Consider the following 12,454-nt stretch of genomic DNA (forward strand, 5'->3'; position numbering starts at 1 on the left):
TTCTGAACAGCTGTCAGTTCCCTCTATATACTTGTGCCCCTGGCAGTGGGAGGAGACTACAAGTGCTCTCCCCGCCCCCAAGTCCTGATTGGTCAGGGAGTGCGTGAAGTCTCCTGCCATCCTGCCCCTTCCTGCAAAGAGCGTGAGGTGTTTAGAAGCGCCACAGCCCTTGCAGGGCGTGAGCAGACTTTGAGTGCTCCCCCCTACCCCCAGGCCAATCAGGGCTTGGGGACAGGGGAGAGCGTGTGAAGTCTCCTTCCGCCCAGCCAGGAGTGCACAGTACTTCTCAGCACCACGCACTCCTTGCAGGGCAGGGGCAGGGGAGTGGCAGGGTCAACTCGCTTGGCAGGCTGGATTTGGCCTGCAAAGGCCCTTTTGCCCACCCCTGCTGTATGGCTTTAAAAGAATGTGAGCTCAACCCCGATAGATAAGCAGCATAGCAAAGGCCAGACGTATTTTTATCAAAGGATTATTTGAATGATATTTACATCTTCATAGAAGAATTGTCTTTGTTTAGTCTAGCCAAGGAGCCCCTTATGTGGAGAATAAACAGAAATGGTTTCTAATGCAAATAATTGCTTTCCATGCCTTGTACTTAGTGTTGCCAGGTGATTTAACCGAACACTCCCCCCCCCCCCAAAAAAACACCAGGGAAAAATTCTGTTGGGGGGGGGGGAAAGGGGGAGACTAAAGTTGTTGATCAAAAAAAAAAGGGACCAAGAAAGTTATTAAGCAAAAAAAAAAAAAAAATAAAACAGCATTAAAACAGCATAACCCCTTTGAGTGTGTGCAGAGTCAGAATAGGGATAGGAAGAGGGGAGAGGTTGAGCACGAGGACCCAGGGAAGGCATTGCTTCCCCTTGCTTCAAGTCTTTAGGCTTTTTGCTGGCAGCCGTCTTGTTTTCTTGGTTGAGCCAGAAGGCAGCTTCCCTGTGGAATCAGGTAAGCAGCGGGTCCAGGGGTGCGGGCGGGGGCTGGGCTCAGTTGCTTTGTGTGTCATAGGGTTGCCAGGTGTCTGGTATTTTTGCCTCCTGGCAGGGGGGAAAAAACCAGAAAATACCGGACATTTTAGGTGTCTGGTATTTTCTGAATTTTTTTACTGGACAGGAGGCGAAAATACCTGACTGCCCGGGTCCATACTGGACACCTGGAAACCCTACGTTGTACTACACATGGAGGATTAGAGATGAGTTGTCCCATGAAACAAAGAGGAGAAGCAGGTAAGAGCAAGTGGAACAAATGGGGGAGCCATTAAGGTGAAATGAGATCAAATTAACATGCAGGGGGCCACGCTGCCCTTCTGTCCTGCTGTTGTACATTGATTCCAGGGACGCAATTAGGCCCAGGTTTTGCTTTCTGGGTGGAATCTAGTGCTAACCCCACACAGCTCTGGGATCATAGCATTTTCTGTTGGCCCATATGGTCTGGTATACTTGGTCTAGAAGCAGCTGATACTTGCTGCTCCACAGGGAGGTAAAAATGGAACACCTTCCCCACCTCTCTTAGGTATCTAATTCAAATATGCAGTTGATCTTAGGAGAAAGGTTGGAATCCAGCTTCACTCCAGCAGGCAAGCAGCCTCTGTTTAGTTACACCCACTATTTTCATGTCTGAGATTGTATGATCTTTGGGGCAGGCACCCGTGTTCTCTGTAAGTTGAGTGGCCACCCAGGAGAATTTCAGATCCCACCCAGCTGATTAGCAGAGTGCCCACAGCCGGCAGCATGTGTTTGTACTGGTGGTGAACATTTGCACATGCCTTGGTTCCTATAACAAAATGTATTTGGCACATGGATGGAAAAAATTAGAGGGAACATTAGTAGGGACTGTAACTTATGAATTGTTTGTACAACACCTAGCACAATGAAACCCTGCACCTGATAGTGGCTTTTGTGGCCCCTGTTAATAAGGAACCCAAATCTGAGAGACCTTCTTAAGGCCTGGATACAACCACCTTTCTTCTGTGTAGTGTAGCCTAGTGGATGGAGCACTGGAGTGGGACTTAACTGGAAGTAGAACTGAGGTCCACTCTTCCCCAGCCTGCAGGTTCACCTGGGCAAGTAACTTCCCTTTTCTGTGCTTCAGTTTCCCCACCTGTAAACTGAGGATAATGGTACTGACCTCCAACGCGCCCTCTAATCTTTTCCATCCATGTGCGGATTTTTAACCTCCATGTGCAGAATAAATTTTGTTACATGAACCAAGGCATGTGCATTTATGCACCACCAATAGAAACACATAATCTAGTTGTGGCTGCTGTGCTCATCAGCTGGGCGGCATTGGAATCTCTCCTGAGCAGCTGCACAAGCGTGCTGCTTACAGGGAACCCTGCTGACTTCCTTGTTATAGAATGGCTTGTAATCTACGGATGGAAAGTGCTGTGAAAGAGCTATGCATTGGTTCGCTGGTCAGTCCAAGAGAGAGGCATTATACAGGCCTTCTCCCCATCTGATCACAGCTAGTCACTGCAAGGTTACTGGTCTGCAGTCTCTGATGCCGTTGGCAATTATATGGATTTTGCCTTGAATTGTTTGTGGAAACCTAGAGTGACTTGACTTTCACATTTTATTAAATTTTAACCCTTTGCTTTGAATTTCCAGTATTTTGAATATATATTGCTTTGTAACACCAGTATACTAACATGTGCATTATTTAAAGTCTAATCATGTACCAAAGTGTACAGTTTTGAAGATGCACATTTAAGCTGTAAGCCTATCATAACGCTTTCATACAGGAATCAATAGAATTATGTATCTTTATGGAGAATTGTTTTAAGATTTGGGTATTCATATTGTATTAAGTCAGTCTGTGCAGGGGTAAAAACCTTTGGAGACTAATGAATTTGGCAGTGGACTAATGAATTCTATCAAGGTAGGAAAAGGCAGCTGGAGTACTTATAACTTCCTTTTCTGAGGTGACTGTCTCCGAAGTAATCATATTCATTAGACCTTGTAAAGCTGTAGTGAACTGGTTATATTTGTTGTTTGAGATCCAATATTTTGTTTCCCAGTCACATTTTCAAAAAGCCTGCTTGCCCTAGAAATTTCAGAATGCGATTGGGAAACAGAATATTGGATCTCAAACAACAAATATAGCCAGTATGAGTTTTCAAAAAGTTCAAGGAACAGTACAAAATACTGAGTAGTCCTGTAACACCTTAGAAACTACCAAATAGATAGATAGATAGATATAGCATCATGAGCTTTCGTGGGCAAAACCCACTTCATCAGATGATGAGCTCATGATGTGCTCATCATCTGATGAAGTGGGTTTTGCCCTCGAAAGCTCATGATTTTATATATATATAGTTAATGAGTTAGTTTCTAAGGTGCCACAGGACTACTCGTTGTGTTAATGTTACAGACTAACAAGGCTACCCCTCTGAGTTAAAAAAGGTTTGCTTGATGCATACTCTAATTTCCTATAACCAGGGCTCAACAATTTAGGTAATCTACTCGCCACAGGTGAGTAGAGTATAGCCCGGCATGGCGCCGCAGTGCAATCAACGCATGCGCAGCGCAGTCTACACATGCACAGCCTGCTGAACCACGCGGCTGGCAAGCGGGGCTCACCATGGCTTGGCAAGCCCTGCCTATAACCATAGATGAGATCTATGCATCTCAGCCTGGGGCCAGTGCAAGATGAAGGATGGTTTAATTTAGCACTTGTACTCTAGAGTGGGACATGGAAGAGCTGGTCCAATACCCAGCTTGTCCGTAAGTCTTATGTGTGACTTTGGGCAAGTCACTTGGACTGAATTTCCTATAGGATACCACTGAGAGCTTTTGAAAATCCTACCCTTCATCTGTTTGTACCTCCATTGTCCCACCCCGAGACCGGGCTGTAATTATAGAAGATTTGAGTTAGAAGAGACCTGACGAGGTCATCTAGTCTAACCCCCTGCTCAAAGCAGGACCAACCCCAACTAACTCATCCCACTATGACTTTGTCAAGCCGGGTCTTAGACACCTCTAAGGATGGAGATTCCACCATTTCCCTAGGTAACCCATTCTATTGTTTTACTACCCTCCTACTGAAATAGTTTTTACTAATATCCAACCTAGATCTGCCCCACTGCAACTTGAGACCTTTGCTCCCCGCTGAGCACATCCTAGTTCCATCCTCTTTGGAAGCTCCCTTCAAGTAGTTGAAGGCTCTCAAATCCCTTCCTTACTCTTCTCTTCTGCCCAATTCCCTAAGCCTTTCCCCAGCCCCCTAATCATTTTCATTGCCCTCCGCTGGACTCTTTCCAATTTGTCCACATCCTTTCTGGAGCGGAGGGCCCCAAAGTAGATACAGTAGTCCAAATGTAGCCTCACTAGTACATAATGGAGGGAAATAGTCACTTCTCTTGTCTGCTGGCAGTGCTCTCAGCCTAATATGCCATTAGCTTTCTTGGCAACAAGGGCACACTCTTGACTCATATCCAGCTTCTTGCCCACTGTAATCCACAGGTATATTTCTGCTGAACTGCTGCTGAGCTGGTCAGTTTCCAGCCAGTAGCAATGCATTGGATTCTTCCATCCCAAGTGCAGGACTCTGCACTTGTCTGTGTTGATCCTCATCAGATTTCTTTTGACCCAATCCTCCAGTTTGCCTAGGTCACTCTGGACCCTATCCCTACCCTCCAGTGTATCTACCTCTCCCTCAAGTTTAGTGTCATCTGCAAACTTGCTGAGGATGCAATCCATCCCCTCCTTCAGATCATTAACAAAGATGTTGAACAAAACTGGCCCTAGAACCAAGCGATGGGGCACTCCACTTCATACCAGTGGCCAACCAGACATCGAGCTGTTGATCACTATTCATTGAGCCTGTTGATCTAGCCAGCATTCGATCCACCTTACAGTCCATTCATCCAGGTCATACTTCTTTAACTTCTGGCAAGAATACTGTGGGAGACCATAAAGACCTTTTCCGGAGGATCTCTTATTCCTACTTTCAAGGAATTTGAAAGTAGGAATAAGAGATCCTCCGGAAAAGGGCTTTATTCCGGAGGATCGCGCCAGTCTAGACGCTTTTTTTCCAGCTTTTCCCCAAGCCGGAAAAAAAGCGGCGGACATGTTTATTTAAATCCGCGGGGGATATTTAAATCCCCCGCGGATTTCCCTATGCTGACTTACCTGATTTGCATCCCTTTTCTGGAATTTGTGGCCAGTCTAGACGTAGCCCAGGTGTATCACATCCACCACTTTCCCTATACACACTGAGCCTGTTAGCTCATCATAGAAGGCAATTAGGTTGGTCAGGCATGACTTGCCTTTGGTGAATCTATTTTGACTATTCTTGCTCACCTTCCTTTCTTCCAAATGTTTCAAAATGGATTCCTCGAGGACCTGCTCCATAGTTTTTCAGGGACTGACGTGAGGCTGGCCAGTCTGTTTCCCCCCCAATTTTTCCTTCTTACTCCCTTTTTTTTTAAAGGATAGGCACTTCATGTGTCTTTTTTAAAATCATCGGGGTCCTCCCCCGATTGCTACGTTTTCAAAAATAGTGGCCAATGACTCTGCAGTCACATCAGTCAACTCCCTCAGTGCTATCGGATCCATTCGATCCGGCTCCATGAACCTGTGCATGTCTATCTTTTCTAAATAGTCCTTAAGCTGTTGTTTCACTAGTGAGGGCTGTTCGCCTCCTCCCCATACTGTGCTGCTCAGTGCAGCAGTCTGGGAGCTAGCTGACCCTGGCTGAAGACCAAGACAAAAAAAGCATTGAGTACTTCAGCTTTTCCCACACCATCTGTTGCCTTACTTTCCTTTTCAGTAGAATCATAGAATACTAGGACTGGAAGGGACCTCGAGAGGTCATCTAGACCATCCCTGATAGACATTTATCTAACCTACTCTTAAATATCTCCACAGATGGAGATTCCACAACCTCCCTGGGCAATTTATTCCAGTGTTTGACCACCCTGACAGTTAGGAACTTTTTCCTAATGTCCAACCTAAACCTCCCTTCCTGCAGTTTAAGCCCATTGCTTCTTGTTCTATCCCCAGAGGCCAAGATGAACAAGTTTTCTCCCTCCTTATGACACCCCTTTAGATATCTGAAAACTGCTATCATGTCCCCCCTCAATCTTCTCTTTTCTAAACCAAACAAACCCAATTCCTTCAGCCTTCCCCCATAAGTCATATTAAGGGTCCCACACTTTCCCTGATGACCACCTTGTTGTTTCCTAACATACCTATAGAAACCCTTCTTTACATTCCTTGGAACTCCAATTGTGCTTTGGCCTTCTTGCTTACATCCCTGCATGCTCAAGTAATATTTTTATACTCTTCCCTAGTCATCTGTCCAAGTTTCCACTTCGGTGTACTTAAACCCAAAAAGGAAGCTTACAAGATTTCTGTGTTAAGCCAAGCTGTCACCTGCCATATTTGCTATTCTTTCTGTACCTTGGGATGGGTTGTTTGTGCACTCTTTTTAAACCTCAAGATCTTTTAGTCTGGGTTTCTAGCAAGCCTGACAAAATGGGACTCTTGTCTCAGTTGTGGCCTCAGGAGTCAATTTCTGATTATAAAAACCCTGCAGTACCACAGTGCCCCCAACGATAGGGGAGCCCCCAAAATGCAGGACAAATCTCATCTGACATCCTGCCCCCAAGTGTCACGAATCATGGGTAGTGTGAATGGATAGCATGAGTGAATTAACAGTAAGTGAGCTGAAGAGAGGCCATGCTGAGCTCTGAGCAAGAGCCCCAAAGTATTATGAACTTGTTTACAACTTAAAGAAAAGAACTGTGTAAGAAGAAGACAAAGACTGTGTGTGATGAGAAGATAACAGATGTACTGGAGGAGGTAACATTTTCAGATAAGGAGGAGTAACAAGGGAAAGAATTAATCCAGGACATTCTATTGTTTATAACTCGTGGTCAGGCAAATAGAATTGGGTGGTGTAAGCAGGACACTCCAAGATCGGTTGCGAGAACACCTTTGGGGGGTGGGGTGGGGGGGTGCGACCTGCGGAGGATGGGGGGGGTGCAACTTACGGACACCACCCCACCCGGATCTGGACTGTGTGTAACCAATGGATATAACTCCACGTGGACTGATTTCCCCTCCTCTGAGGGGTTATATACCACACCATTTTGCCCCATGAGTTGGAGTCCATTGATTTGGCTTATTGGGGTGACGTGGACTTCCGCCTCAACATTACCTGGGGTCTGGCCGTCCCGGGAGGGTGTGTGTGTGTGTGTGTGTGTGTGTGTGTGTGTGTGTGTGCGCATATTGGATTAAGGATTAGATTTAGATTGTTAATTATTCCATTTAAATATTGCTTTCAATACCTTTTAATATTTGTGATGCCTTTTAATATCTTTTAATGCCGTTTTAATTGCTTAGTACTAAATATCTATATACGTATAGTGCTTTTAATACTGCTCCTGTTAAAGGTATAGTTGATATACTGTGGGAGCCTCTTTTGTTCTGTGAACACTGTGTACTGAACGTGTATTGTGATTCGGCCTGGTCAACTGTATCACAGCGCCCTCTTGTGCCACAAGTCCCGGCAGGCAGCACAGGCAGGCAGCCTGGCTACTGGCACATCTCTGCACACCCCTGGAAGGGGACGAGGTGGCTCCATGCGCTGCCCTGCGCTGGGCAGCGCACAGAGACCCACTGTCCCTTCAAGAGGGAAACAGAGACATGCCAGCAGCACAGCAGGGCAGAGCTAACTCCCTGACGACTGTCTCCCTTCCTCTGCATTGCTTCCGGAAGCACCGAGCATGTCCCTGCAGCCTCCGGCAGGGCGTGTCTCCACACATTGCCCCTGCCCTGCATGCAGATACCACTGCACTCACTGGTTGGGTATTGCAGCCAATGGGAGTCATGAGGTGACGCCAGCAGGTGACAGCATGTGGAACCCCCCTGTTTCCCTAGCCTACGAGTCACTTCCAGAGGGGTTTGGTAGTTGCTGTGGGAACCATGCTGCTCTGCTAGCCCCCCCTTACTTCCCAACCCCATTCCCCGGTGTGGCACCAACACTCAGAATTCCTCCTCCCAGAGCCCAACCCCCGCATACTCCTGTACCCCAAGCCCCTCCCCCAATCAAGGTACCCCGCTTTTATTTTCATGTTCTTCCTGTTACTTATAATATAGAAGAACAATGAGGGAAAACAACGAAAAATGGGAGGGAGATTAATATTCTTTTTCTTGGTTTGGTCTCTGTGGGGCCCCTCCAAAAATGAAGCTGTGCACAGGGCCCTACTAACTCTAAATCTGCCACTGTGGGGCTTCTATGCATCACTGTAATGCTAAATGAACAAGATCGGTTTTTGCCCCCTCCACATTCGGGTCCCATGATGGAAAGCTTGCTCCACTCTATAGAGAAGGCAGCCCTCTGAGGAAGATAAATGTTTCAGATTTTCTGTATTGGATAAACTGAGGAACAAGGGAAGTCACGCAGCCAAAGTCCCACAAGGTACAGGGGCCAGAAGTGGGAACGGAAACCATCAGTTCTGATTTCAGGCCACGGCTCTAACTACTCATCCCCACTCCCTCTGCCTGTTACCATCCCACAAAGGGGAGTTAGGGAGCTGAGGGATTGAAGCTATTGTGCCTCTCCCTTAGCTCTGAGCTCCCTTAGAGCTTCCAAAGGGGAAGCTACCCAGCTGGGATTTGCTCAGCCCCTCCCCACCACTTCCACCAGGATTCAAAACCACGTTTTAAAAAAGGCTTAAACGAGGTTGTCTTGGTTCCTGAGCCTGGGGGGAGACGACCACCTTCTGCTGTGGGGGGAGAGACCCCAGCCCTCCTGCTGTGCTGGGCCTGTCCCTACTGCTGGGTGGGTGGAAAGAGACCCCTGACCCCTTTCCTTTCCTGTGGGAGCCCTCTTGCTAGGCTCCTCTTGCCTGGGCCTCTGGGGGAGACCCCCATGCCTGGGTGTCCTGCCTGGGAAGGAGAGACCCTGGCCCCCTGTTTTGTGCTAGCCCGGGTCCCCCTCCTGCGCGGCCCCTCGGGACACCCCTGTCCCTGGGGTCTTACCCCTGCTGCCTGGTGCTCGGGGTGGGCGACTCCCCTCCCCCTCTCCCTCCCCCTGCGTGTGCTTGGGAACCTGACCCCTCCCCTGCCTGCCGCCTGGCAGCGGCCAGACCCTCCCCTCCTCCTGCCCAGCCCCTCCCCTCGCCCGCCGCACGCCGGCCCCTCTCCTCGCCCGCTCTCCGGCCGCAGTGGGAGCGGAGCGCTGGCTGGCAGCGGCCCGGCAGGGAGCGAGCGAGCCCCGCGGCGGAGCGGAGCGGGGTGGGGAAGGAAGGGAAGGGAGCCGCGCACGCTGCCTGCTCCGTCCCTGCCCCACTTCCTTCCACCCGGCTGGAGGGGCCGGGGCCGCGGGAGATACAAAGGCGCGGCAGGGGGAGGAGGAGGCGAGGGAGAGACAGACACAAGGGGGCATCGTGCCCGCCAGGCACCCTCGAGGCAGAGCCAGCTGGAGAGGGGGACCACAGCCCGGACACTGACTCTCTGTGTTACCTCCCCCTGCCCGGGGGAATCGATCCCAGCCGGCGAAAGCGCCTCGCTCTTGGAAACACGCTTCCTCCCACCCCTTTCTGGCGGAGTGAAAAACCTGGACAGTGCGCCTTGACATCTCCCTCCTCAATGTTAAGCGATTTCCACCCGAAGTCTTGGACCTGCGCCGACCAAGCGGGGGTGAAATCGAAGGGAGGAAAAGATTTTTGGAAGTTGATCCGCTCCCCTCTCCTCCCGTGGTTTTTTTTTTTTAAAGAACACTAAAATTTTCTTGTTGTGCAGGGCATAGGTTCCCAGCTTCCTAGGAAATCCTCTGGACGGAGAGGAGAGGATTGGAAAGAATAATAATACAAGGATACAGCTGGGCCCTGTTTGCTTTTCCTGGTTTTTGTGCCTGAAGATGCTATCCTACAGCGTGCTGGATGCAAATGTGGTGGATGTGGAGAAAAGGAGAAACCCTTCTAAGCACTATGTGAGTACAGACAAGTTGACATGCTGACCCTCTCACCCGCCTTGCATGCTGTAGCAGGAGTAAATCCTGTTATATGAGCCAATGTGTTAAGAGTCACTTATTGCCCCATCATTCAACGGAGATTTGCAGTGTTTTCAAGAGCATATAACTAAAGTGATATAAGCTGAATTGCTTTCTGTATGTATCCCAGTAAATCTCGGCAAAGCACCAAAAGCAATCTCCCAAAAAACCTAGTGAAGTGAAATTTGCAAATATTTGACTTTGTATATCCTAATGCAAAAATCTGTTACATGTACAGTTCTAAGAGGTCGACCCTGCAACTCTCTCACCATAACTGTATCTTGTGTTGCGCTCGGTGCTGCTCTCTAGGTCAGAGGAGTGTATGAATTTGCATTTGTAATATATGTCAAACAATATGTCTTTGAGAGGAGTCCCTTTAAAATCAGTGCTATTGAATATATTCCAAAAATAGGTCTCCCAACTTTGTAGTGGATGCATTTTTAAAAATTATATGGCTGGAGTAACCACTTTCTATCTCTAATGCTTGCTTAGGACCTTGTGCTGTTCCAGTGGGTGCAGTGCTACCCTGTGAAATCCAGGTTCCGCTTTCTGCTGTGCCCTAGATTTCCTGTGTGACTTGACTTTAAAGGAATTCTCAGCTTCTGGGTGCATCGGTTCCACATCTGTACTATGGGATAATAGCATGGACCTACCTGGGGGCAAGGAAGTGCACAGACCCATTGGGCTCATGGGCAAGGTGGAGTGGGGGGGGGCGCCATATGCCTGAAAGGGGTGGAGCCTGGAACAGAAAGGGCAGGCAGGGCTGGGGGCAGCCTCTGCCCAGAGCCCGTGTGGCAATTTAAAGGTCCTGGAGCAGTGGCGATGGCAGTGGTAGCTGGGGGCCTTTTGAATCGCTCTGCCGTGGGGCACTTGTCCCCTCCCCCACCAGGCAAGCCCACCTGGAAGGGGGTGGGGGCTGTGAGACCAAATACACAAAAGATTGCAGGATGCTCAGATACTATGAGTGGTCATATGAGTAATTAAGATAAGAAAAATGACAAATGAACTGTTTATGCAGTGGTCCCCAACCTTTTGGGGCTGCCGGGCGCCCCGGGGCAGAGGCCATGCATGCGCTGCGCGCCCAGGGCAGGGGCAGCGTGCCCGGGGCGGGAGCCGCGGATGCGCCGCACGCCCGAGGTGGGGGCCGCGCACACGCCAGGCACCCGGGGTGCAAGAATAGCTTGGGCCGGCCCTGGTCACGAGGCGGGCACACATAAATGCCCCGGCGGGCACCATGGTGCCCACGGGCACTGCGTTGGGGACCACTGGTTTAATGTATGTGACCGTCTATGAAAGGTAGTACTTGACAGAATCATAGCGGGGGAGAGGCGTCTCTTAGTACAAGAGCAGCTTAACAAGTGAGGCCTCTCACAGAGATTTCACTGTAATTTTTCCCCACCGCTTTTCCGCCACCTCAAATAGATTGCTTTGTTGTTTCTTTGTTCTTTGTTGTTGTTGGTTGTTTCCTGATGTGAAGGTGGACTTGCCGTATTTGCTATCAAAGCTCCAGTTCAGTGTGCAGTGGGTCCCTTAACTCCCCTATTAAACCCTTATCAGTTCAGTAAATTGTGCAATACTTGCTCTGGTCCAGCCAGGAGGGAGCAGAGCAGGACAGCTGCTGTAGGCTACTGGAGTTAGCCAAGGAGAAGGTGCCAAGGCATCAAAAGAGCATTTTGCTCTTTGGTCTTGTAAATGTAATTAGGACTATGTTTTGAAAGGTAGATGTGCCATGCTATCCACACTTGTTTCCTTTTCATGTCTGCCTCACCTCCTGTCTTCACACCTTGCTGCTAAATGAAGAAACAGGCTGCCGCATCTCTCCCAAGACCCTCTGTTGTGTGGCGGTACTGCCTAGAGGTGCTGATAGCATGTGATAGAGTAGGCTCTCTTGGGCTATGGCTACACTGCCGTTTTTTTTCCAGAAGATGATATACAAATCACACTCACATTTGCATATCTTTTTTCGATTCTTTTTGCGGAAGAGGTTTTGCCAATATTTGGTCCTGTGTAGACGGAGCCAAATATCTGAAGAAAACCCCTCTTTCGCAAGACCCTGAGGTTTACAGAGTCTTGAGAAAGAGGGTTTTTTTCCCGACATTTGGCCCTGTCTATATGGGGCCAAATATCGGCAAAACCTCTTCCACAAAAAGAATTGGAAGAAGATATGCAAATGCAAGCACGATTTGCATATCTTCTTCGGGGGGGGGGAGGGGGGAAGAAAAAGGCAGTGTAGCCATAGCCTCAGAGTCTCTGTGCCCTCTGGTTGAAACATATACATCAGTTGGGCAAGACTTTTGAATTCTGTTGCTTTATGTCTGTGTTTTAGTAACACAGCATAGAGCTTTTCCATATTCTTCCCAAAAGTACCACTCATGTAGCAGACCTTCCTAAGATTAGATTTTATGGTATAGAAATGAATCAGTCATCACTCTTCTTTCTACCCGATATAGTTGTAGCCCAG

The 12,454-nt window shown here is 48.6% G+C and overlaps 1 protein-coding gene across 3 annotated transcripts in view; it reads left to right on the forward strand.

Annotated features, from left to right (window-relative positions):
* Window positions 1-9,146: 9,146 nt before the first annotated feature.
* The window catches only part of SH3PXD2A (SH3 and PX domains 2A), a 379,907-nt gene continuing 376,599 nt past the window's right edge, over window positions 9,147-12,454 (forward strand). Inside the window, exon 1 of one of the 3 annotated variants that reach the window (XM_075935538.2) lies at window positions 9,147-9,933. In XM_075935538.2, coding sequence (XP_075791653.1) covers window positions 9,862-9,933 — 72 coding nt within the window. In that variant the 5' untranslated portion in view covers window positions 9,147-9,861. The remainder of the gene's footprint in view (window positions 9,934-12,454) is intronic. The other 2 variants (XM_075935536.2, XM_075935537.2) reach the window with 2 other exon arrangements.

The sequence above is a fragment of the Pelodiscus sinensis genome, chromosome 8 (genome assembly GCF_052426305.1).
Source record: "Pelodiscus sinensis isolate ZL-2025 chromosome 8, ASM5242630v1, whole genome shotgun sequence".
Classification (NCBI taxonomy): domain Eukaryota; kingdom Metazoa; phylum Chordata; order Testudines; family Trionychidae; genus Pelodiscus; species Pelodiscus sinensis.